The 26,674-nt window shown below is 32.0% G+C and overlaps 5 protein-coding genes and 1 long non-coding RNA gene across 13 annotated transcripts; 3 read left to right on the forward strand and 3 right to left on the reverse strand.

Annotated features, from left to right (window-relative positions):
- Positions 1-233: 233 nt before the first annotated feature.
- Positions 234-3,235, reverse strand: LOC121115115 (ribonuclease H1). Of its 5 annotated transcripts, none has more exons than XM_040709283.2 (6): positions 3,024-3,227; positions 2,776-2,925; positions 2,613-2,707; positions 2,386-2,562; positions 1,883-2,268; positions 1,441-1,815 (listed from the first exon to the last, which is right to left on the reverse strand). In XM_040709283.2, the coding sequence occupies exons 1-6, from the start codon at positions 3,030-3,032 to the stop codon at positions 1,505-1,507; spliced, it is 1,128 nt and encodes a 375-aa protein (XP_040565217.1). In that variant the 5' UTR covers positions 3,033-3,227; the 3' UTR covers positions 1,441-1,504. The 5 variants fall into 5 exon arrangements, with proteins under 5 accessions (XP_040565218.1, XP_040565219.1, XP_040565217.1 ...); XM_040709282.2 differs by having other exon boundaries at positions 2,613-2,710; positions 3,024-3,164; XM_040709281.2 differs by having other exon boundaries at positions 2,613-2,713; positions 3,024-3,164.
- Positions 3,236-11,410: 8,175 nt separating this feature from the next.
- Positions 11,411-11,788, forward strand: LOC121115366 (uncharacterized). The gene has a single exon (XM_040709588.1). It carries the CDS (start codon positions 11,411-11,413, stop codon positions 11,786-11,788), a length of 378 nt encoding a protein of 125 aa, XP_040565522.1.
- LOC121115116 (ferroportin) lies at positions 11,784-13,890 on the forward strand. Its single transcript, XM_071887397.1, is given in 3 exon segments — positions 11,784-12,903; positions 12,968-13,401; positions 13,466-13,890. Coding segments are annotated over 3 exon segments (1,350 nt in total). The 5' UTR covers positions 11,784-12,337; the 3' UTR covers positions 13,816-13,890.
- Positions 13,823-15,542, reverse strand: LOC121115118 (uncharacterized). Its single transcript, XM_040709291.2, has 2 exons — positions 14,702-15,542; positions 13,823-14,638 (listed from the first exon to the last, which is right to left on the reverse strand). Exon 1 carries the CDS (start codon positions 15,540-15,542, stop codon positions 14,721-14,723), a length of 822 nt encoding a protein of 273 aa, XP_040565225.1. The 3' UTR covers positions 13,823-14,638; positions 14,702-14,720.
- Positions 15,543-15,846: 304 nt separating this feature from the next.
- On the forward strand, positions 15,847-26,595 carry LOC121115117 (AKT-interacting protein). Of its 3 annotated transcripts, none has more exons than XM_071887398.1 (6): positions 15,847-15,985; positions 24,379-24,664; positions 25,356-25,456; positions 25,533-25,723; positions 25,951-26,134; positions 26,196-26,595. In XM_071887398.1, the coding sequence occupies exons 2-6, from the start codon at positions 24,457-24,459 to the stop codon at positions 26,319-26,321; spliced, it is 810 nt and encodes a 269-aa protein (XP_071743499.1). In that variant the 5' UTR covers positions 15,847-15,985; positions 24,379-24,456; the 3' UTR covers positions 26,322-26,595. The 3 variants fall into 3 exon arrangements, with proteins under 3 accessions (XP_071743499.1, XP_040565223.1, XP_040565222.1); XM_040709289.2 differs by lacking the exon at positions 15,847-15,985 and adding an exon at positions 19,106-19,239; XM_040709288.2 differs by lacking the exon at positions 15,847-15,985 and adding an exon at positions 24,087-24,220.
- Positions 16,520-22,685, reverse strand: LOC139905010 (uncharacterized). 2 transcript variants are annotated; one of them, XR_011779427.1, is made up of 3 exons: positions 22,324-22,685; positions 18,925-21,697; positions 16,520-18,859 (listed from the first exon to the last, which is right to left on the reverse strand). It is a non-coding gene; the product is annotated as an uncharacterized lncRNA (long non-coding RNA). The 2 variants fall into 2 exon arrangements; XR_011779428.1 differs by having other exon boundaries at positions 18,925-21,574; positions 22,324-22,684.
- Positions 26,596-26,674: the final 79 nt, after the last annotated feature.

Consider the following 26,674-nt stretch of genomic DNA (forward strand, 5'->3'; position numbering starts at 1 on the left):
ATATTTAAGTAAATTAGGAAAATAATGTTTGGGTTATTAAGAAAATGACACTAGTCTGTTCATATTACTCATTTCAAAATAATGCGATGAAATATAAATTTGTCTTTGGAATTTATACAATTTTATATATAAATTGTTATACGCATTAAAATAATTAATAATGATTATTTTTGAACTTGAGCTTTTCAATTCTAATTTTTTCTTCTTTATATACAACTTTACTGAGAGTGGCATTAAAATAAATTAATACGTTTATTGTTACAGAATGAATAAATACAATCCAAATTCACTATTTAGCACCATTTCGAGCCAACTCATCTGCATGTTCGTTTCCCTCAATACCTTTATGACCCCGAACATGGATAAATTTAACCGTCATTCCTTCTTTTATGTCCTCTAATTCACAAAAATCATTTTTGTTTATCACATGTCCTCCACAGGATTTCTTCCAACCATTTTTCTTCCATTTAGGCACCCAGTCTTCTACTGAATTTATCGCAAATTTAGAATCTGTATAGATGACTATTTTCTTTAGTCCATCGTCCTTAACTCTTTTGATAGCTTGAGATATAGCTTGAATTTCTGCACTATTGTTTGTTTGATTATTTCTCGAGACAGGCTCTGAAATGTTCTTTCCACTATTAATGCCAAAAAATACACCAATTCCTGCCCTCGCCCCTATTCCTCCATTATTAGAACAAGCTCCATCTGTGAAAACTTTAACCCATCCATCGTCATTCATATAATACCCCTTATCTATTCAAATAAAATAAAATATATTAATATTTTGTAGTATTCGACTTTCCATAAATAAATTCAACCTTTAGAGTAAGTCCAATCAGTGTTATCAACTGAAAATCCACTTTCATTTTCAATTTTCATATGGTTCTTCCTTAAATTATTTGACTTTTCTCCAGTCCATGCATCTTTAGCAGCCTCTTCCTTCACAAATTTTTCAGCTTCTTCTCGACTCGAGAATTTTTTATAGCGTGCTCTATCAAATCCGTCCACTAAAGAACGGCATTTTGACCAAGAATCGAATACACCCACTTCATGTCCACATGCAATTGCGTAATAAGGGCCTGACTTGGAAGTTTGGTTACTGCTAAATATATTCGAAGTTTCTCCAGTCAACGGTTCTTTAGCACTCTCTTCCTTAACAAATTTTTCAGCATCTGCTTTACTGTAAAACTTTTTATACCGTGCTCCACCAAATCCGTCCACTGAAGAACGGCATTCTGACCAAGAGTTGTATATACCCACGTTACGCCCACGTGCAACTGCATAATATCCACCCGATTTAGATTTACCCATAGCTCTACGTATGGCAGTTATAACCTATAATAATCAAATATTCTTAGGAAATGAAATTAAAATCAATTAACTATTGTTGACATAAAGCAATACCACTTCTAAAAGTAAGGATAAAACGACAATATCTTTTGACTTAAGAGTTTATTTTACATTCATCAATAAATAAAAAAAATAACATATCAGTATTTAATTAAAATTTATACATGTCAATTGTATTTGTAATAGGTCTAATTCTGGATGGCGGTCGATCATAATTGGATTTTGGAACGGAATAATATGCGTTTCTCATTTTGGATGACGAGGATGTTTGAGCCTCACTCAATGTAATATAACCTAAACTTTGCGTCACTGAAGCTTCCCGAGGATTAAGATATGAATTCAACAAAACAAGTTCACTATTTGGATCCCGTACTTTAATACAGGCCCGACCAAGTGAGTTTCCATCAACAATCAGCTCAATAGAAGTGGGATGACAAATGGGCGGCATGTTGAACTCAAGTACTATATTTTTAATTATAATTATATTTATGTATCTTCTATCATTACTTAATTAATGCTGCAAGAATACCTTGTCCCGAATATCGACTAAATGTCTGAACTGATGATGCACCTTTGTCAATCTCCAACTCTACTCTTGAGTTAATATCCAGCTCAAGCCCTTGTATAAGTATTAATAAACGATTTCTTTTCCAAGAAACAAATTCATCTGGGGATATAACTTTAAAACTAGAGCCCGACACATTCGAGTATGACAAAACTCTTTCAAGAGTAATTTTTATAAGTCTATCTGTTGTATTGGGACAATCTAAATTTGCATCTATGACTCGATTCCAACGGTGGAAATGTATAAGTTGCTCCCTATGACATTTATTCAAATACTTTCCATCGCCAATGAAAAGCCCAATGGTCTTATTTGGAGAACGAATAATACGGCCAATTGTTACATTCGGATGACTTAAAGTTGAATTTTATGTGTGTTCATTATATAGTTTCATAACTCATGAATTTAAAATACAAAGTTGTCGAAATATGAGCGAGAAATTATATAATGATTTTTTTAAAATAAAATACCTAGAGAGCCAAAACAATAGTTCCTTATTGAGAATGATGATATAAGCAAATGAATGCGCTATCAACTCAATGGATTCCACGTTTTGCCACATCTTATCCAATGGGCAAATAGAGTATTTTAGAGTCGAGTCATTTGGGAGTAATGATCCAACTATTCTTTGACTCCAATAATTAAAGCTGGAATATTATATCAGATATTTGAGAGTTCATTTTAATGTTGCGTCTACCTCAAACTTTGAGCTCCAAGAATGACTAAATCCTTTTGAACCATATCTTTGGACTTTTTGCAAACTTCATGAAGAATATTCGGTTCTTCATCGCTCTGCTTCTTTGAAAATAATATTAAATAAAAAAGGTTTTTTCGTGAAAGACTGAATGAAAATGAGTTACGGGTTTAAGGTCAAGGTGAAGATGTTCGTGAAACTTCTTTAACGAATCCGATAGCAACGTACAACTTCTTTCTAATTCCACTGAGCAGTCCATACTTAATGCCAATGGATTGGAAACTAACTCTAATATTCTAACAATGCAAGAATTCGCCTTCCTCAATATTAATTATTATCATTAGAAGAATGGCTTTAGTTTTATGTTAACAATGCGTGTGACATTCATGAATCAATTTCTTATGAAAAACTTACCTTATTCATTAATATATATCGTTCAAAGTAACTGAAGAGGGGGGGGGTCCCTATCTGAATTGGAGTTTATCTTCCTGGTTCAGGAAGGAACCGACATCCAACCAAGCAATGAAAAACTAAAGTTTATTTAATATTTTAAAAGAATATTAACTTAATTATTTATTATTATATACGATGTAAAATAGAATAACAAAAGATGTCACTAGAGTTATGACGTCATAGACACTTGTTAGCGTCAAAGTACTTAATTTTAAATGAACGTGGGGAATATATTTTTTACAATTCCAATATTGCTACTAACCTATGAATAGTAGACATTAAATGACTCAGGGGACTCCCTTGAGTCCTTTTGTAGACTTTAACTAAGTCTACTGTATAAACGTCGTATTTTACTAAAAGCGTAGCTATACATTTGCCATGTACATTTAATATGTTGCTTAGCCAGAGATAAAAAATATTTTTGCCTCTGATAATATGTATTAACATGTAGTGTAAAAGTTGTTACTTGTTTAACCAAATTCCAACCCAAAAATTAGATAAATAGACTTTTATCACGTGACGTCAACGTTTTTGATTTTGGCCATTTTGGGGGTCTAAACATTAGAGATATTAAAATAATAGAGTACTGATTTGGAGAAAAAAGTGAGATTGCTCATCTGTTGAGGAAAAAAATATTGCGCCCAAAACAAACAAGTCGTTTGTACTTCTCCAATACTATTAGTAATATGAACTTTGTTATTTAAAATTCATTTATCATCCCTTCTGGATTGTAATCCTCGTCGTTAGTAAGTTATTAAAATATATATTCCTTTAACTATATGTTACTACTTATTATTTTACAATTTGTAGGTTTACAATGCCTACTTGCGTGGCTTATAATTGCACCTCCAGAACGGCAACCTTCTCTCAGTCCTTCGGGACTAAATATCATGAGGGTCAGCATTATTTTCAGCATGCTGAGAATGATACTAATCCTTATGACCATGGACTAGAGGAGAGATATGGAAGGCGACATCACGAATGTATTAGTTTTTTCACGTATGTAAAATTAATATATTTATATGACAATTTAAAAAAAACAAATGCTGTTTTAATTATTTTTCCCCCTATCCATGCCCTTTTACTACCCGCTTCTTCATATCTAACTACATATTGGACCACTTTATTGGTTTAAACATATTTTCTTTTAGATTTCCAAAAAATCAAGAGCTTCGAAATCGCTGGTTGATTAACTGCCGGAGAGAAAATTGGAATCCCTCTAAGTGGTCGAGAATTTGTTCAAAACATTTCAAGAAGGATTTAATCATTCGACATAAAGTCAAGTGTAGTCTTGTTGATGGAGCAGTACCAACTATTTTTGATTTTCCCAAGCACTTAATTATAATTGAGTCAAATCGAAGAGTATTAAAACGATCTGCTCCTGATGAAAAAAGGGAAGTCATTATCGAAGAAGATATAGACGATGACAATAATCACGCTTCAAATGTACTTTCGGATCATTCGTACTCTTTGCCAAATTCAATGGATCTCCTGGGCGTAGAGAACAAAAAAGCCAGGCTTCAAATTATAACCCTTGCTGAAGAAAATGAGCAGCTCTTAGAAAATTTAAAGACCTTAAAAAACGAAAAAAAGAGATTCAAGCAGAAAGCCTTAAGACTTCAAAAGCGGATCAAAACGATCAAAGATCTATTTAATCATTTAAAGAAAAAAACCTTATTTCTGGGTTGTAATTTCTGACTACTTTATAGCAGTTATGAAATTAGAACAAAAAATATTCTGTGATACATGTCAAGCATCTTTGTATTGTCATGAAAACCAGTCAAAGGATTATGCTTTAATAAAGAGAAAGGACTGGGGAAGATTTTTTCAGACGGCATTAAATATTTTTCAAAAGATTTAATCTATGTTTGTCAGGAAATCGATAAAGTTTTACAAAGACTATTCATCTCGACAAGTTATGCACTGCCTAGAGACTCAAACTTAATTTTAAATATTTATATTGCTGTAGTAAAAAATATTGGTTTTAACCAAAAAAAAAAAAAATAGGCCTTTCAATCTCTTATGGACATGTATTTGATTCATCTCCAGAATCAAATCATTTGTTTTCCCTCATAAAAGAAATCGCTAAATGTTATGCAAGGATCAAATTATATCATTTGGGAAAACAAGAAAGTGAGAAGATTCAAGGGACCCGATTTCGAAGTATTCTCACCAATCTCGCCCAATTCAAAAATCAATAATTTTTACATTGTCATTAATATTTTGAAAGACTAAATTATATTTCAATTTAATAAATTGATTATTATAGTAAAATACTCCTTCGAATTAGGTTTATTTATTTTCTACGAAATATAAGGAAAAATACTTGCCAATTTATACAACATAAATTTACATACTTATTACATAATTAGGTTGAAGTCGATTCCACGATACTTTTAACGTTTTATTGGTCATGAGTTGATGGAGTCTAAGCTGCAGGTATCGTTCGAAGAGAATGAACAAATTAATGGCATTCTCATTCAATCCATGAGGTTAATCCTTAGTCTTGGAAGATTGAGTGAAAATTACCGTCCTGGAGGTGCAATTGAACGCCACACAAATATGCATTTTGACCCTACAAATTGTGGATATAATAAGTGCAACAGGGAGTTTATGGAATACATACATAATATGATAATTTACCTATAACACGCATTTTAATTAAAAAGAGGAGGCAAATTAATCCCAATTAACAATATTATTTGATTTTAAGAGTTAATTTGTTTTGAAAAAACACTATAGATTTGTTTGTTTTGGGCGCAATCTTTTTTTCTTCGACGGCCGACCGATCTCAAAATATTCTTTTACTATTGATGAGAATCAATTCAATATGTTTTTTATATTTCTATGGTCAAACGACCAAGTTGATATCAATGGAAACCTTTTTTTTTCATTAATATAGAGTAGAATAGTCAACTATTTATTGAATGTCAAAATGGGACCAAGAAATAAAAGGATTTAAACCTTGGTGCCTATCAAAAAATCTATACCTCCATTGCCTAGTTTTATTATTATATATCTGACCCTAACATCTATTATAAAAAATGCTATTACATCTTTACACAATCTTATTTCCGTGTTGTGAAAAAAAAATTAGCTACTAAAATAGAAGGAATAAAATATTTTTCTTTATTATTCCGCTACTTAGTTTTGTGTCAGTCCTTATTTAAGAGAATTCCCGTCCAGCTTAGTCCTGCCAATGAGTTCTTAGATAAAGAAAAGAAGGCTCTCGCAACCTTTCAAAAGTAGTCTTATCAAGTAGGATTCGTTTTCGCTTCACGGAGGAAATTTGACTGCTCGACATTGTTAGGTAAAAGTTCATCCAAGTAATGGGAAAACTCTGTGTCGCGCCTGGATGTCGTAGTGGCTACAGGCTAACGAAGTCTGAGAAGAAGGATCCTCCTCCCGCCAAAAGACGTTTCCATATGTTTCCAAAGGATAAGGAACGACGAAGTCTTTGGATTAAAGCTCTCTCTTATAATAATTGGGAGCCTTCAAAATATTCTGCTCTATGTGATCTGCATTTTTTATCCTCCGACTATAAACTTCAATCTGAGGATACGAACAAATATCGGAGTACGGATATCTCTATAAAAATATTAAGCAAGGATGCTATACCAACCCAGTTTCCAAACATGCCCTCCTATTTTTCCAAGCCAGCCAAAATAGTAAGGAGCAAAGCATCTCTCTCTTCCACTCGGATCTTAAAAGAAAAAGAAAATATTATGAATAAGATTCATGCATGTGAAATGGCCGATAATCATGTATATTTCAATTTTTAAGTTACAGGAACAATGAACTTTCATTTCAACTACTGAAACACATCATTGACAATAATAATATTAATAAGTGTGATATTTTATTGAACATAATTGACTATTTGAATTCTTTGTCTACTTCCGCTTTTGTTTCTGAAATTTCAACTGAAACCAATGTTGAAGATGAAATAGAATCAGTTATTAAGCGTCTCCAAAGCCTCAATCCTTATTTGGATGAACATCAAGAAAAAAACTTAGCTTCTGACAGAACAATTATCCCTCCTTTTAAAAGATCCTTCACAGAGGAGGTACACCATACCGATGTATGCATGGCAAAAGTTTTTCAACTGCTTTATACAGAGACCTCCGCAAAGAAATCCTTACTCTTCCCAATATACGTCAACTTTCAGAATTGTCAACATCATTTAATTTAGAAACAGGACTTTCGGACACAACGGTTAAATATATGAATACTCGTTTGAACTCTTTTCAAAATCATACAAGAAAAACATTAGTATTGTATTTGACGAAACGTACTGCACAGGAGGAGTCGAGTACTTCTCTGGATCGTTTTTTGGACTTAGAGAAGGTGAACATATATCCAAGACAATATTTTGTGTTCTGATTAAGAGCCTTCATTCTACTCATAACGAAATAGCGATACATCCCATATCCAAATTGAATGCTGAAACTGTAAAAAAAAATGTTTTTGACCAAGTTGCCCAAGTCGTTTCTCAAATTGGATTCAAAGTTCGTGCTACAATATGTGATGCCCATACAATAAATCAAAAAATGTATTCATCTGATCTTTGTCATAGAAATCTTAGGCCCTATATTTTCAATCCTAACAGTCCAAAATCTAAAATCTATTTACTTTTTGACTCAGTTGATGTCATGAAGAACTTTTTTAACAACTTCTTGTCCCGAACTCATTTCGTATGCCCCAACTTCAGAGGAAAGTTAATGGAGGGAAAAGTTTCACATATTGTAGATCTTTATCTCTGCTTCACTTTTTAAAAGATTTCTCATGTTGGCTTGATGAATGGGAAAGACTCGGAGACGAAGCAACAAGTCTCACCAAGGATACGTTTTTAGCAGCTAAACAAACATCAACTGGACTATATATGATGTCTCAAGAATTACTGGATGAGGTCGATGTCAATCATGTTTGATGGAGTTACCAGTCCATCAATTACGCAACGCAATAAAAAAAATAATTTGTTCTAATAAAAAATGATTTTCGAATCTGATGCAAAAAGTGTATTTATTTAAGCAAATATAATCTAGAGCAAGGATAGACAACTCTTAATCGATCAGGACAAATAATTATGTCGCTGAGTATAGGATGAGTTGTAGTAAAATCAAGTCCTAGATGAGTCCTCATGGCACTAAGTAAATATTGATAAGTTCGCGTAGCACATAATTTTTTGGAGAGTTATTGTAGTATAGAGTCCAGGATAAGTTACCATAATCTCAAGTCCAAGAAGAGTCCGTATCGCACGAGGTTAATGAGTTCTCTTAAAACATAATTGAGGAAAAGTTATCAGAATATAACGACTTCACTTTGTCAGATCCGTCCAGGTACCGGACCTGATGTCTATCAGAGGTTCCATCGATATGGATAATTCCAGTTCCAATAATTTTTAATCCACAATGACAATATACAAGGATCTTTCCACTCAGTCCACAAAAATATGAGAATACATTCATTAATAAATCATTATATATTATTTCTATTCTCTTATTTTTTGTTTGTCTCCTAGTTCGTAGCTCGACAACTGAAGCTTCCCTTCCTTATCTAAGAATTCAATGGTCCTGCATATCGGTTCAAATTCTTATAGTGTTTGGTCCTTGATGACGTCTCTTAACTTGATTTTTCTTTCTATAATCAGTTATAGTACTTACAGTCCGAATGCCCGACAGTCTTAACGACCAGTCCTTGGACTGGACTCAAGGTCCGTAAGAGTGGACTTGAATAAATAAGGATTGACAAAACACTACTACGTTCTAAAGCATTAGAAAGGTTTACTACTTAACTACTACCCTAATTCTTCAAAAGAAAATTGTACTAATTTAGCAATTTTAAGGAATTTTCAGTACATATTACTTTGACTTAATTCAAATAATATCAGTTTTTATCATTGGCATCAATCAGAATTCAATGCAAGTGTAAAGACTTTATTTATGACCATTTGATGACCTTTTATCAATATTTATTGGGAAATTTGTACATTTTATGTAGTAAAAATATCATCTTTGAACACCCAAGATGGCGTCTCCTTCAACTATGATGCAATTTATGACATCAGTAAAAATTTCTAAATATTACTCCCTAGTTCAAAACATCTACTCTTTTTGGAAATCAAAATATGTTCGCCCTAAATTAAATTTAACTTTATGTGAAGTAGAAATTGCAACTTGGACAACATATTTGTATAAATTACACATGTACAAAAACCCCAAGTTGTAAACGATATTTACATATTGATAACAAAATATATTGTTTCCATATTTGAATTGTTCACCTAAAAGTGGGCCCTATATACGCCCTAACAGTATAGGGATAAGAATCTATTTATGTTTTACTGAGGATGAGTTCTAAATCAAGCATAAGTGTACTAGACTTTTTTATTAAATAATTGTGCACCCTTATTTTTTACGTCAAAATACGAGACATATGCAGAGCCGATTTGATCGTGAGCAATGACAAAATACAGAAGCCTTTTCTTTATTGTGCAGGTGACATTTATGATTTTTTTGAAAAATTGCGTTGATATTTTTAACAGAATGCAGTATTTTAATGACTTTTTATTTAGTAGACATTTCTTTAAAAATATATAAATTTTGTACACTATAGTTTAAGAACCATTACCATAATAAAATATATTTTTCCTTAGAAAAACTTTTGAAGGTTTAAATGTCTTTTCAAAAGTAGAATTTTTAAGGAAATATTTATGTATAAAATAATGTCAATTACCTCAAATCTGGTAAGTCTATAGATTAGATAGTTAATTATATTGACTAATGATTATAAAATGAATAATTTTCCTTCAAATATATATTCAAATTTATGATTATTAAGCCAAAATGAAATATGAATGTTTATGAAGAAACAAAGAAATATCTGACATTTTTTCTAATATTATGTAATTGTAAATTTTATACGAATAACTCAATTATATATTTTAAATAAATGAACTTGACATCCTAAATAAGATAATGAGTGCATTTAAAGTTTCTTTAAATGCTTGGGAAAAAAATATAATTTCATTCTGATTGAACCTTTGTACGATATAATTAATTATTTTTCCTCTATGTTAAGTATTATATTATAATTTATAACCTTAGCTCCGTACATTATAATTTATAATATTTATCCCCAACATCACAGCAGTGCTTTGATGTTCCTCCATGCTCCACGTAGTTCTACATGATTTGACATGCTAGTTTCAATAAATAATGGAAACTTCCTCATAATGATGTTAAATGTACATCATAGTTTTGATACGAGATAGAATAGCAGAGAACAAGAAAAATGTATGGCTGTTGTATATTATATTTCCGTACATTATTTGAGAGGGGTTCGTTTTTCAGGTATAATATGAAATTACATGACCATATAATGTGAGTAAAATATTTGTTTATTTGTCTAATTATATAATAATATGTATCTACATACTAATAATTGAGTAATAATATTAGTAGGTGTTTGAAAAACACTTGTTAAAATCGGTGTTGGATATATATCAATCTATCCCTAATCAAATGGAATATAGAGAAAAGGAGGTATAAAAAGACAGAGAGATAGAAGTAGTAAAGGATTTGTATTTTTGCTGCAAATAAATTTGTTTAGAGAGAGAAAAAAAAGACAAACAGAAAGAGAGAGAGAGTATATATATAATTTAAAATTGTACGTACTTGTAGGAGTCATATTTTTTTGGAATAAAGTAGAAGAATTGAGCAAGCTGTTCTGTGTTGACGTTGCTGTTCTATGTGAGAAAGGGGGGCAAAAAAAAAAGAGAGAAAATTCTCCTGATAATACGCGGATAGTGGTGCATGGTGATGATGCGAACGGAGCTGCTGAATGGGGGGGAGAATAAAGAGAGAGAGAATTCAGAGAAGAAGAAAAGAGGAAAAAAGAGAAGAGAAGAATTTAATTAAAGAGAAGAAAAAAAAAAATTTAATTTTTTGTATTTAAGTACTAAGTACGGGAGCTGTGATCCTTGGATTATTGTCGGATTGGAAGTGGTGTCGTAGTTGGAGTTGGACGAATTCCTGCCCGAAGACCCCCTTGTATCCGTAGCGTGGAATGTCTCCTAGGAATGCCGTTAGTGAGGGGTAAGTAGTCTACGCTTGCTTAGTACACGCGCACATGGGTTTGAGGGGCTAAGCCGCTAATGCTATGTTTGGGGGAAGGAAGGAAGGGGGGGACTTGAATTTTGACTCGAAGTTTTTAAAGATTCTCCAGGTGTATTTTACAGTTAAAATGTCAGACCAATTTTAAAGTGTATTTAAAAAAGTCCTCCTAATCCATCATCATCATCCTCCTCCATCCCAGTCCATCCTCATCCACCCGGACTCCAGATCGTGATGTCGGAGACGCTGAAGAAGAGCATGAAAATGAGTATTTGCCTGAAACGCAAGTCGAGTGATCCCGTGAAAGAGGAAGGGAAGAAGAAAGAGGATCCGAATGGGACAGTGGGCGGCGGCGGACTGGGACCCATTAAGCTCAAAAAGAAAGAAGAGAAAGACTCTCTCCCACCGGCTGCCTCCGTCTTTGCTTCTTCTTCCTCTGACGAAGAGGAAATGCCTGCTGAAGCTCGTATGCGAATGAGGAACGTTGGGCGAGAAACAGTGACCTCCAGTGGACCCAATTCCTTTGGAAAAACGAAACAAGGATTTATTGACTTTAAAAAACTCTTTGAGAAACAACTTCAAGAAGATATGGACAAAGTGGCCGGGGAATAAGGAACATTCCTGTGCGCGTGTATATTTATATGTTATAATTTGTTGTTTTTCTTCTCGTATCATTTCCATTGCCTTCACCAACATTTATCATTGTACCTTGTTGTACCTCAATAAATGAAAGATTACATGTCAGTTACTTTTATGCCTATTTTGATATTTCATCTTGGATATGAGAGTCGAAAGAGAGAAAACAAATATTTGACGTTACCTTGTTTTTCTTTGTTTTGGCTTTCTACATCAATTACTACTAGTACTACTGTTTCTTTCTTTCGTAGTACGAGGATTTTCTTAACCTCTTCCTTATGTACGATATTTTATTAATCTAATCCTATGTATAGTTGACATGTCTCAAAACAAAGACAGATCCCATGAGAGGAAGTCGATTGAAGTTGAATCCATTTTCTCATTTATCAGTTCATTATTTGTTTGTTCTCATTTTATTTCGATAACAGTCATTACTCATTAGTAATATCTAGTGTCCCTATTATTCCTAGTCCATTTTCTTGTTTGAAAGAGAGTTTAATTATTTTTGAGTATGAATTGTTGATCATGAAATATTCTAAGCTACTTGCATTAAGAGCTTCATCAGCATGGGGCGACAGACTTTGGACATTCGGAGCTGGCGTTTTCATGGCTAAATTTGATGAAAGCCACTACCGTCTTGTTGGTCTCTATGGGTTCACTCTTTGTCTTACTGTCGTCCTCTTTGGTACAACCCTTGGTCATTGGATTGATGGAAGTAAACGCTTTCCTGCCGCCTTATCTCTATTGTTTGTACAGGTATCATCTTATAATTCATATTTTTGTTTAGTTTTTTTTTATTATCTTGATCTTGTATGTAATTAGAACTTGAGTACTCTCATTGCCTGCGCCTTGATAGCGTCTGAATTGACTTGGGAGTATCTACCCTACCTCATCATTTTCATTGCGTCCATATCAAATCTTGCATCCCAAGGTTCAAACATTTTGCTAGAAAAAGACTGGATTATCGTTATTGCCAGTGGAAATTCTGAGCTACTGGCTAAACTTAATTCCATATTTCGGACCATTGATCTATTGTGTCTGATTTTATCTCCACTTGGAGCGGGTCTCTTATTTGAATATACATCAAATAGGTTTGAATATTTTATACAGAATTATAAAAGATTGCTTTGATAATTATCTCTATCAAATGTATAGGATAACTGCATTGTCCATTGGATTATGGAACATTATCTCCTTTCTCATTGAATTCATTCTTTATTGGTTTGTGTACAATGACTTTAAGAATCTGTCTAATAAAGATACCTCAAACAAAGATTCGAAAAAGGGTCAAATTCAGTCTTTGAAATATTATGTCAATAGTCCTCTCAAGTATGGGGGTCTCTCACTTGCATTACTTTATCTCACAGTTTTGGGATTTGACAATATAACATGGGCTTACTGTCTTAGTCTTGGAATCAGTGAAACCATTTTAGGCGTTTCTACTGCTATTTCAGCTCTTGTAGGTGTGATAGCTAGTTTAACCTTTCCTTTGATTAGGAAAAGTTTTGGGTTATATAAAACGGGTATCATTGGCTTCTCATGCCTCTCAATTTCTCTTATTCCTTGTGTAGTCTCGATTTGGATTAAAGGCAAGTTTTTGAAAAATGATTCATTTATTTTTTGAAATATTATTATCCTGTCCTTTGGTTCCAGGTTCACCTTTTTATTTATTGTCTGACATAGAGTCAAGTTATTGGTCCATTGGAGTCTTTTTGTCAGGTGTAATAAGTGCGAGGTTTGGCTTATGGATCACGGACCTTTCAGTTTCTCAAATTTTCCAGGAAGAGGTTCAAGATGATTTCCGTGGATCATTTAATGGCATTCAATGCTCGCTAAATAATATAATGGATATATTGAAATTTTTATTGGTAATTAGTTTTCCATTAAAAGACTCATTTGGTTGGTTAATACTTTGTAGTTATGTGTCAGTCTCACTAGGTGGAATTGTATTTGTAGCATTTTACTTTACTTATTTGTCAAAGTTAATAAGTTCTCCCGTCTAAAGTCATATAAATAAATTATATTTTATTATATTATATATATCTATATCAAATAAATATTATAAATGTATACTACTATATTAAGTGTTTACATAGTATTTTGATTTATCTTTATATTGCATCTAATATTTCTTGATCAATAATATCTTTTCGGATCGTTCTTTTACGCCTTGATTGTCTCTTGCTATTTTTTCTGTTAAATTTAGATGGTTCTTTCACTTGAAAATTATTTAGCCAGTCCCAGAAATAATTCTCAGACATAGAATTATGTGAGTTTAATGCATTTCTCGGCTCGAAAAGATTTCTTCTCCATGATTTGAAAATATTTTCGACTATGAAAGGCTTTGACTCATAGCCCATCAAATAATAATTAAAATTATGTCTCCAGCAATGGAAGTAATCTTCTGGCTCATTTCCCCTTTGCAACTTCTTTTGGTCACTATCTACCGCTTCTGCATATATCCCATCCCTCCAAGATTCATAAATATCTTCAGGTGCTTCTGGAGGAATTATCAAGTTTCTTTTGAGGATTTCAGAATAGAGGAAAGGCCCATTTAACAAAGTTTTTGGAGATGGAGGAGGAATGACGATGTCTTCATGTGGTTTTTCCATTAATTTTACCCAATCAGAATATACGTCTTCAACGTTATTGAAACTTCTTTGTCGTTCATTCCGTTTAGATATAAATATCTTAGTAACTCCATTCTTTGTTACAAATTCTCTCAGTTCATATCTTTTATTGAGCTTCTGTTTTGTCTGTTTCGCCTTAGGTCTTGATATTCTTTTTTTTCAACGCTGAAGATTGGGTTGTTATAAAGTGCTGGATCTGAAATGGTATGCATATGTAAATACTAAACTTGATTTATATGAGTTATATATGTATTAGTACCTTGAATTCCTCATTAATGTTAAGGCAGGATCTCATGGACTTTTTGGGTGGTTCCTGATAGGATATCATCTTTTTTTTGGCTTTGAATTATAGGATTCATGATGATGTCATTGAAAAACCATCTGTTGTAAGCTGGTAGTACGTCCGTACACCCCCTTGTGACGAGAGCATACTTGTCTTTGAGGTCACAATTGGGCGAATAGATGGGTATGGTATTGTTTTTCAATGTCCAAGGGGATGATTCAGTCAAGCTACCAATGCTCTTAAGCAATTCCTTAAAGTTGTCCAATCCTCCACCAGCTGCACAATTAATGTTAATTAATTTCTTTTTATGTTGATTGATGTTATTATTATCCATCCTTTCTATAAAATGAGATTTTGGATTCGCTACTTGGAATATACGATCCACTCTTCTTTGTATATCCCTCATAATTTTCCCATTATCCAATTCGCAGCCTCTAATAGCCTGAAGCTTAGCCTCGTTAAGGATCCCTAATTCATCTTTCCCACAATTTACGCCTGGAATGTATTTCACCATCAATTTCTTTTCCTTGAGGTTTTTCTTCAACTTTTTCAGTCCATCAGTCACGACTTGCTCCAATCGACTCTTCCATTCTTTTATCCCTTCATCTAGAGCTTGAAATGCATCATTTGCATTAATTTCCTCTGGGATATCACTATCCAAAACGTCATTGAATTCATCAGTAATTTCCGTGAGAGTGACTTTTCGCGTTCGTGTACGAGGAGCGTTTTCTTCATCGGGGAAAACATTGTTGCTATTCATGTTGTATCCATAGTAGATGTCTTCTAGTATGCTTCCACAATGAAATTGTGTTTCCATAATATCTTTTTCTAAGTGATTGCTTGATTTGTATGTAGTTCTTGTGAGAATTACTTACATTTTTAGGAATTTGGGCCTTTATATATGCGGAAATAAGACGTAGTTTTGATTATTTCCCCGTTGTCATCTTTATTCCTTCCTTATTTACTACAAAGGACGATTATTGTTGTTATTTGTTTGAAAAGTAGAGAAAGCACCGTGTAGAATGTCTGTACTTTGTAAGTTGCATGGAAACTCATACAAAGTTTACTTTGTTTTTTTCTTATAATGACTTTAATTGACAAATGAAGAAGCTCTCTAGTATGAATATAGTGAAAAGCAAGTTTGGAGAAGAGGAGAAAAAAGGGATCTAATGCATTAAAAAAACAAATTAAAACATTTGAGTTAGGAACAAGTCACTTTGTATATTATTTAGTTAAGTAATTTGTACTCTATCGATGTAGGTAAGTAACCTTAGTTTTGATCGTGCCAACAACGCAGTTGTTTCATATTGACATTAAAATTATGTTGTCATGGATGTGAATGACATACAAACATAGGTGTATTATACTCCTTCCTTGGACAGGGGTGTCCGCAGGGGGTGCGGCTGGAGGGGTTGTATAATCCCCCCCCCCCAAAAAAAAAAAATAAGGAATTTTTTTAATTCTTACAAAAAAATGAAATATTAAAAAAAAAAAAAAAAAAATTGTCAACAAAATATTGAGTTGTTTACAAAAAATTAAATATTTTGGGAAAAAAATTCAAATCTTAATTTTGGGGATAAAAATTTCAAAAATCCATAGCTATTCTTAAAAAATTAAATATTTTTGGCAAAAAGTTTCAAACATAAAATTTTTGAAAAAAAAAATCAAATATTAGATTTTTCGGAGAAAAATTTCAAAAATCCCAACTTGTTCAGAAAAAACTGAAATTTAAAAAAAACAATTTTATATATAAAATTTAATTTGAGATTTCAGTTTTTTTTTAAACAGGTTGGAATTTTTGAAATTTTTCTCCAAAAAATCTAATATTTGATTTTTTTTTTTCAAAATTTTTATGTTTGAAACTTTTTGCCAAAAAATTTAATTTTTTGAGAATAGCCATGGATTTTAGAAATTTTTTTTTCAAAAAATTGATTTGTTTGCGAATGGCTGAGGATTTTTGAAATTTTTTCCAAAAAATTGTAATTTAAGAATTTTTTTTTCTAAAAAAATCTAAAAACCAAGCCCCCATTATATATATATATATAATCCTGCGGAGACCCCTGTTAGAAACAATTCTTACTGCACTTTCATCATCATGTATATCTTCTTTCTTTGCTTCTCTCCTTAAACATTTTTATATGCAATTTCGTATTAATGTGTCAGTTATTATTGATTCATTTTCTAGCGTCAGTCGGTAATAATAATTTTATCCATATTATTATATGTACATAATTTTTTCATAATACTTCTTGCATAACTATGTGGAATGCTTAACCCCTTTAGTGAAATTGGAGTTACATTTATGTAGATAATTAAGTAGGGGAGACCCGAGGGAGTTCCAAGACTTTACTTTCGGTTCAGTTAATCACACGGCATGTCAACATATGTCTACTATTGTTTCATTCTATTTAGAGATTATACGATGGGAAGTGAGTAGTTTTGGTACAAAAAACAAATGGTGCAGCTGTCTCTGGACCTGAGGATCGTTGCAACCAGGGATGTCGCTCAGAATTTTGTAATATCCCTAGATTCTTTAGGGTCTTGATTTTTGGATTTTTTGTCATCAAAAATCCACTGCTGTTTACAAAAAATTAAATCCTTTAGAAAAAAACATTTAATTATTAAATTTTTTTTTTTTAAATTTCAAAAATCTGTAGATATTCTCACAAAATTAAATCATGTAGAAAAAAAATTCAAAATCTCCAGCTGTTCACAAAAAAATTTCAAATATCAAATTTTTGGTAAAACTTTTTCAAAAATCCATAGCTATTCACAGAAAATTCAATTAAAAAAATAATCAAATATTGAATTTTCTAGTAAAAAGGAAACATTTCTTAATTTGGGAAGGGGCTGCTACAGCCCCTCCAGTCCACACTACTCTCTAGACACCCCTAGATATAGTATTGTTTTTATTATAGATCATGGAAATTCACTCTCAAATCCTCTTCAAAGCTCTGCCCTGGCTATTAAAAATGTTTGCTGTTAAGCGAAAATATATTGAGTAATAAAGAAGAAAAAAGGATAGGAAAGAAAATTGCAGATCTTGTTGCAACTGACCCCTTTGTACTGAGCGTTTAAATATCTTAAATGTATCCTCACTGAGTGAGTTTTTAATTTTGATCGAATTATATCAACTAATAGGAAAAGGATCAATAAAATAATTCAATTTACAGCAATAACAATGATAAACTAAGCGTACCAATATCTCAAATTTCTTCTTCTCAATGAGCGAAGATTGGAATTTTGATCCAATTATTTGAAGTAATTGCAAAAAAAATCAATAATTAAAATGATATAATTTATCAGTGGTGTTAGGGGCTATCTACAAAGTACGTACGACGGTAGTAGGGGGAAGAAAAACTTGCGTACATATTTTTTTTAAAAGCAATTCATATTATTAATTTCAATTTGTGAACAAAAAATCCAAATTTTGACAGGGTATTTTTATTTTTTGAAATAGAAATTTGACAAGCTTTTCCTAGTCACAGACTTGTAATTTAGAGCAAAAAGCATTGGGAAACGGACTGTAATATTACAAAAATATTGCTCCTTCAATGAATATTACTTTTAATCCTTTCAAATGAGTTTTTATTCAATATCTCAAAGAAAAAATAACAAAAATCATAGGTTGTGTTTCATAATATAATCGTCATTATATGATACAATTTAGTGGATGTAGCGTTTTTTGAATATTGGATAATAAAAAAAAGAGGTATTTTGTACAAGTTTCCCGGTCTCCCCTACGTATCAATTGGCAATTATGATGACTGCTTATTATTATTATGTGGTCCTATCAGTACCTACCAGTACCAATGTCAATAATAATACGATGTAACTACTCATGATGTATGTTGTATATAAATTGCTCTTCAATACCATAATACCACGACCATTAATGCTAAGTTTGACTTATTGAAGATGGATGATATGTAGATGGATTGATGGATCCTATCTACCTTTATTTTTTATGTGGTTTTGTTCGTAGTACTCCTGCGTTACATATTATTAACAATAATAATAATAATAGTGTACCATTAGTGCGCTTTTCATGCTTTGTTCCGGGCATGATATTTTCATTCTCTCTCCCCCCTCTCTTCTGCTTTTCTGTATTATTTTTTTACTTTAAACCTGTAGCTTTAACATAATAATAACAAAAGTAATGAAAAGTAAAGGTAGGAGGGATTCATAGTATTACTTACTTATTTAGTAGTCGATTGTACTTAAGCCGTGCCGCATGAATCATCATCATCATCATCACCACTACCACCTCCACTGCTGTGTCGTCGTCTCTCCTTCTTCTCGACTTGAATCAAACTCGTTTCCCCTCTCTCTCTCCTCAGTTGTCCGTATCCCCTTCAACTTGATGAAGTGAAGCATACCTATTTATTAAGTTACTCTCAAGCAAGCACAAGGAGAACCGGCATTTGCTTTTTTTGGGCTTTATGGATTCATCATCCTCTCCTATGCAGTTTCTCAAATCCAATTCGGATCTAGGATATCACAGCTGGCATGGCGTAAGGAGTTGATCATTATTATATTTTATTCTGCTATTAATCAAACATACATATGTGATGATGAGTTAGCTCTTGAACACAAAGCAAGGAATGGAGAAAATGTAGCATTATTACTGAATAGGCTTTATATTCAAATCAATTGTACTAGTAAGATCCCTTTTCAGTATAATATATCAACTTATAATTAGATTTCATTGAGACGAGGAATTTTGACCTCTTTAATTTGTAATTTGTGACGTCTCCAGAAGGGTTAATCAAAATAATTTGTTTAAAGAAATGAACCTAATGTACATGTACTCCATTTTGAGAAAAAATCATTCCAGCTTGCCTTTGTGTTAAATCATCATCACAGATGTATTGCTACTGATGAATGTGTGCTACTTTGTTTATTGCAATTTGCGACAATCATTGTACATATGAAGTGAAATAAGAGATAAATGTAATCCAGAGTCTATTTTGAGGGTAATCATTATAGCTTGCCTTTGTGTTAATTAACATCATGCAATAATACTGAGTCACTACTCAGTATGGTTCTTTTGGTCCGAAAAATTGAGTTGTAGGTTGGTTGTCAATGTGTGGGTGTATAGATGATAGAAAAAAAGCCGTCGCGCTTTATTCATACCTACTTTCCTTGACTTAGATAAAGGCTTTACACACATCGACATTATATGATTTGTACAATGCCCATTAGACTGGTTCTTAATTTTTTTTTTTTTCTATCGAAATGTTGGGGGCGATACTATACAACGAGAAATAATATCTAACCGTTCCGTAGCGTAAGTGAAGGCCATGATATTCAATAAAAATATAGTCTTTTGACTAAGGGAAACCCTCTTCAAAAAGTCCAATATTATACATAAAATGCTAAAAAGGTGCGCGCTATACGCGGTTTGGTCATATATATTTTTTAAATGAGTAACAGAAATACTCATTTAAAAACCATTTTTGCGGCCCAAGGTTTCGAAAAAACAAAATTTATGAACCACTCTAATATTATACAAATACATTCATGTATTTGTTCATTTAGAGAATTTTATTTAAATGGACATGAAATACGATGTATGCAGGATATTATAATATATTATGTATTACAAAATAACGATACAAAATATGTAATTATTTTCTCTCTCTGTATGCTTTGATTTGCGTAATCTCTCTCTCTCACTCTCTTGTTTATGATTTATTTGGAAGTAAAATGTGTAGTTAGTTTGTTTGTTACGTATTATTAGGGATGTGAATATTGGCCAAATTGCGGTGAGCCCAAAAACCAGGCCTGAGAAAATTTCATAGAAATATTGTCACTTTAAGAGATGACTCATCTGCTGTCAGATATCATTATAAGCTAGTGTGATCGCTTATACGTTTGAATGGTCAAAATAGGGAAATGTATAAACAATTATACCACCGATATCTTGCAAGTTGCCAGGATTTTTAATGAAGTCATAAATTGCATCATAGTTGAAGGAGACACTATATTGGGGGCTCAAAGTTGATATTTTTACTACATAAAATGGACAAATTTCCAATAAACCTGGATGAAACTCCATAAAATAGTTTAATAAATAGAAAATACTCAAAAACTGCATTGGATACCACTTGATGCTCGTGTTGAACAATGATATTTGAATTGAATAAAAAATGGGTTGATTTGTGCAATTTTTTTTCTTTATCGATTTGGAACGAGAAAAGTAGGATAATTAGAGAAAAATAGCTTATTATTTCCATTGCAATTGTTAATTTTTAATACATTTTAGAGTCATATAATAAAACTAGGCAATTGGGCTATAAACAATTTATAGAACGTTAGGTTTGAGTCCTTATTCGTTGGTTCTATTTTTTCCCCTTAATATTAATGAAAAATTGTTATAAAACTTGGTTGTTTAGGACTCTAAAATGGACTACATCAAAATTGTGACGTCACGTGAAAGCTTTTTTTTTTAAATTTACGCTCAACGCAATTTAGTAAATATTCACATCTCTAATTATTAGTTATTTACGAGTGTTGTAAGAGGGAAATTCTTGTAGTAGCTGAGCCAGGAAGTGAATCAACTTAAATATACTCAATTGTACATAAATCGCGTTTCCTCACATACACTAATTACTTACTGCTATGATGACTCTTAATGCGGTAGAAATCATGTGAACAAGGCATTATTATACCTAGATACATATGTATGTAGGTATATGATTAATGCCTTGAAGGAGTTGTTTTTTGGGGTGAAAAAGAGATCTGACCTGTAGCTTGGAGGAAATGTTGCATAGCATGTCTTTTCAGTTTCTCTAGCTGTGTACAATGTATTTCCGTTTTCACTGCATGTAAACAATTGGGCACAATCTAAAAAGTAACTTCATTAATGTTGGAAAAGTTTGAGGCATCTCAAGCCATTCTAATTTTTAAAAAAAAATGATTTGAATTTGCCATTCTTGGGCCTTAAGTACCGTTCCAAATATGACAAACCTATGAATCAAAAATTGTAACTTTTAAGTATATTTATTAGTATTTGGTTTATGGGTAACAAATATTGTGTAACTTGTTTCAATAAATTATAGGGTCTTTTATGATGTGCTCAATGATTAGCGGCTCCCCATACTTTATCATACGTAATATAGCTAAAGGTCGGAGGGATAGTTTTGTACATAAAGGAGGAATATTATCTTTGATAGAGGCCTGTAAATGGCCAATTTCGACCCAAAACTCGAAAAGAAAAGTCTATATGAAAGAGAGAAACATTATTAATTCGAAAACAGGACATTAGTGTTGTCACGACACCTATATTTCAGCCCTGCAGGGGCGTCCGCATGGGGGGGGGACAGCCCCCCAAATGGAGAATTAAAATAAAATAAAAAAAGGTTAAGAGGAAATTTTTTTTATTAGGATTTCTTCTCTAAAAAAAGGTACCAAAATAGGTATCGGTATTTAAGTACATTTCATTACTTGTTTGACTAAAAATATAAAACAAAAATGTCGTTAAGTGCAATTCACAAGCACTTAATGGGCCGTCCGCATAAATTTTATTTCGGATTAAGGTTAGGCTTAGAAATTAGAGGACATTAGTATAAAATACAATTTTGTTTGAGAGGTACCTCTTAAATTCGGGGGTTACGTCAATAGCAAGCCATTTTTTTGTTTGGCGTACTTGCTCTCCAAGTACTTTGTTCCAATACCAATTTAGTATAGTACCGTTTTAAATGTGGCAGTATGCTGCCTATACTACTCGTATAACGTGCGACATAAGACTACAGTGTGTACTCACAAGATATCTATAAGTGAAACTTTATCGATTGATTTGATTTGAATATATTATGATGTATTTATTTAATATGATGTGCATATCATTACACATATGCTTAGCTAATTGTTATTGTGTATTTATATTATAATGTACATAGAAAGAGAGAGAGTAAATAGACGCCATCTTTCTTTATGACACCCTAGCTCCACTATTATATTATGTACATAATCGTCGTTCAAGCAAAACTGCTCGAGGATGATGAGATATTAGTTTATTTGTTTTAAAGTACCAATCAAAGGCGCAAAGAATGAATTATATTATTTATTATTCACTCCTATTCCACTGAGAACTACTAATAAAGAAAAAAAATGAAGTTACACTCTATTAATAAGTGTGCCAATTAGTGCTTCACTAATAGCAGTAATTGTGAGGGCAAAACGCGCGACACCTGCTCCGCCTAAAGTATCCCCTCCACCTACATGGTATAATGAACTACTACCCCCAAATTCATAAAAACATTGCAAATATAATAATTAATTTGTAACAAATGAATGTTGCTGTTGAAAGCAAGGAAATCATTCCTTTACTTTTTTGTGTTGTAACTATACATCTCTACACATATCTTCCACCACAGAAACCTCAAAACAATCTTTGTAAGCGATGAATTGATGTGTCTCATTTATGTATTTCTAGAGCCATATGCGTTTTTGGATCTTGAGGTGTTTTTGAAATGATTTCAATTACCTACCTTATAAATATTATTTAGTGAGTTAAAATAAAAAACAATCTTGAACAAAATTCATGAAAGGACCAATTATTGTATTCAAAAGAATGTAATCAGTTAAGATATGAGATATATTCAAGAATGTTAACTATACTTAAGAGCAGTATTCCTAGACGAGGTTCCGCGAGGTTAAGATCGTTAAAAATGTATTTTCTTTAAAAAAGTTATCAAAGGTTCAATTATCTTTTAAAAAAGGTCATAAAACAAAAAAATAGACCTAAATATTCGGGCAAAGTTAACTACACCTTTTGTTTCCCCAGTAATAAAAATGGTGGGAGACTAGGCCCCCCCTTTCAAGTACAAAACATCTATGAATTTCTAATTAATTTTCATTATGACGATGCATTTTTGCTCTCTAAGGATTAATCACATTATTTTGTTGATGGAAATCAGCGATAATTTGTCGAAGAATACAACATATGTTATACCGACTTAATTTTGAGGGAAATCATTCTAGCTTGCTTTTGTACTGACGGGACACATATTGAATAAAACTGACGCATAATTTGCTGAGAGGAAATGAAATATAGTTAGTAGAATAATAAAAATGTATTCCATACTCCATTTGAAGACGAACCATTCTAGCTTGTTTTTGTGCGAACATATGTAAGTAAAAATACTGATGAATTTGTACTACATGGAGTGTAATTTGCGGCAACTCCAACGGAGTAATCAGAATGATTAGTATATATAAATCAACGATAATTAATAAAAGTATACAAAATATGTAAACCAGATTTAATTTTTAGGAAAATCATTCTGGGTTGCTTTTGAGTTAACTCAGCACATATAGGGGTGTATTTGTATTTGTTTGTGATGTTGATATTTTTTTTTTGTTGTTGAATGTTTGTTATTATCTAGCCTTGGTAGTGGAGTTACAATAATAATGATTAATAATAATTATTATCATCATTATACATACACTTTTTCCCGTGCATCATTCCTTCATCATACTTTTGACATTGTAAATACTATTACTATTGTAGGATGTATTATAATTTGATCGTATATACATTACATAATATCTACTCTTTTATATTCACTATTTATCTTTCAAATAATGTTTGATAAGCATTTATATCCTAATTATTAATCCTCTTCCTTATCACATCATTATTCTAGGTCAGTTCAAATCCAAGTTCATCATCCTCCTCCTCCCAAGGATCTTATTTCCGTCGTCAAGGATCAGCACGGGGCTCTATGAGGAAAATATTACCGCCTGTTCCGGATATGGATGCACAATTGTCTCTCTCCGCTAAAATGATTGACAAAAAGACATGCACTCCCAAGGGAAACCATAGCTACGCCCCATTCTTCCTTGAATACTCCCTTCTTGCAGAGTATAATCTGCTACAGAAGCAAAAGTTACCAGGAGTTTACATCATTCCTTCGGCCATATCGCCTTTAAGTAAGCATTTATACTTATTTGTTGAAATAAGTATATAAGTAATACCTTGAGATACGAGTGCCTCAGCATACGAGCAAGTGTTAATTTTGTCATCTAGGACTAGACCAAATGTATTTGTCAACAAATGTTTTTTGCATGAAGATAACGAGACGAATACAAAATATTTTTTTTTTTTTAATATTTCGGCTGATGAAAGCAAATCCTTTATTTTCCTTACAAAATAAAGATGAGACTAAACTGGACGAAATTAACATTGATATGAGCTGGTTCCTGAGCAAAAATTTGCATTGGCATAAAAAACGTTTATTTTTTTTGCAATACGAGCGGATTGAGAGTTGTTGACGGGACACGAGAGTTGCTTAGACTCCAATGCTCATGAGCTCGGTCCAAGAACGAAATAAATCCGTATGTCAAGGTATTACTGTATATTTGTAGGTAATCTCTCTGTCAAAAATAGAATCACATTTATAAATAAATATATATATTTTTTTAAATAAAATTATTTTTCGTGGTTTTTCTTCCATTGTGCATGATATTATTATAATATAGAAAGACGTCCTTGATGTCGTGTTTTAGTTGTCTAATAGATTAATCAATCATCTACATATAATTTAACTTTAAAAATGTATTTATAAATATAGTTTCTTCCTATATTTATTAAAAAAAATATTAATATTCTGTCTCTTGTTAGAATGGTATGGAGTCATGTTTGTTCGTTCAGGAAATTATCAAGGCGGAATTTTTCGATTTCAAATCATCATCCCCGATAATTATCCAGATGGCGACACTCCCGTAAGTCTGATCCAAATACCATCATAGTACATACATATATTGACTACAATAATTTAGTTTGCCACTTTCTCTTTAGAAATTGTATTTTGAGCATAAATTGTATCATCCATTGATCGATCCCTTTTCATTTGAATTGGATTTAAAAAGAGTGTTTCGAAAATGGAGAAGGAATATCAATCATATTTGGCAGATTGTCAACTATATGAGAAAAGTGTTTTATAAGAAAATTGATATTACAAATCCTTCAGATTCTGAAGCTGCAGAATTGTAAGTCATTAATTATTTAATTATAACCATTGTTGTTCCTAGTCGTGTTGATGTTTAAAAGAATGTTTTCTTTCCTTTGTTGTTGTTCCTTGAAATGAAAGATGAACATCTCTTTATCCATCACAACTCTCTCTTGTCAGTCATTTTTTTTTTATATACAACTTCCATGTAATTTAATATTTAACAGTCAGCAACCAACCAGATTTGTTTTTTATACATTAATGTAGATACGAATCTAATGTGAACGAATTCAAAACGAAGGTGAATGCTTGTATTGAAGAGTGGAAGCTACGCCTCTACGAGATTGATCCTGAAATATCTCAAGATGACCCTCACTATCTTGTTTTTCAACCATTTAATTCAGAAATCCACAATGGATTCAAGAATGCCATGAATGAATTTGAAAAAATAGTAAGATCCTTTTGTTGAGAATACACATCATTATTTTTATAATAATATATTTATTTATCAGGAAAACGAATCCAGTGACAACAGTCGCTCTTATTTTGATGATGCCCAACGCGGGTTGTCCTTCATGGAACCTAGTTCTTTAAAAGTTTTCTCTAGAGCCACACCTAATCACAGTCCTGCCTCATGACAAAATACACACAAAACGTGGATTCACTTTCTTCATCATCATATTTAATTTACAGCATTGTAAATGCTGTTAATAAATATCATTAATTCATTCTGTTTGATAATAATATAAATTAATTAGGTGTAATTTATGTAGAGTTGTGTAGTTTATCATATTTATGTTTTTTTTAAGTAAAAGAAATATTTAATAGACTTGTGCTGTGATAAAAAGAAGACACATGATTTTTACCCACTAACCATTTTTGAAATTACATAATATATGCTTTTAATAAGTAGTACAGTCGTAATTAATTATCCTCATTATCTTAATGAATTATTCATTAATGTAAAAAGGATTGAGAAATTATTTGAAAT

Source organism: Lepeophtheirus salmonis, chromosome 3 (assembly GCF_016086655.4).
Source record: "Lepeophtheirus salmonis chromosome 3, UVic_Lsal_1.4, whole genome shotgun sequence".
Lineage (NCBI taxonomy): Eukaryota > Metazoa > Arthropoda > Copepoda > Siphonostomatoida > Caligidae > Lepeophtheirus > Lepeophtheirus salmonis.

Coding starts and splice junctions, on each gene's coding strand:
- LOC121115115 (XM_040709281.2), bottom strand. Junction 2,714..2,775: donor TTCACCTTGACCTTAAACCC/GTAACTCATTTT, acceptor TTATTTTCAAAG/AAGCAGAGCGATGAAGAACC. Junction 2,269..2,385: donor CTATTGTTTTGGCTCTCTAG/GTATTTTATTTT, acceptor TTCAACTTTAAG/TCATCCGAATGTAACAATTG.
- LOC121115366 (XM_040709588.1), top strand. CDS start 11,411: ATGTCGGAGACGCTGAAGAAGAGCATGAAAATGAGTATTTGCCTGAAA.
- LOC121115118 (XM_040709291.2), bottom strand. CDS start 15,542: ATGGAAACACAATTTCATTGTGGAAGCATACTAGAAGACATCTACTAT.
- LOC121115117 (XM_040709288.2), top strand. CDS start 24,143: ATGATTAATAATAATTATTATCATCATTATACATACACTTTTTCCCGT. Junction 25,457..25,532: donor ATCCAGATGGCGACACTCCC/GTAAGTCTGATC, acceptor CTTTCTCTTTAG/AAATTGTATTTTGAGCATAA. Junction 25,724..25,950: donor GATTCTGAAGCTGCAGAATT/GTAAGTCATTAA, acceptor ACATTAATGTAG/ATACGAATCTAATGTGAACG.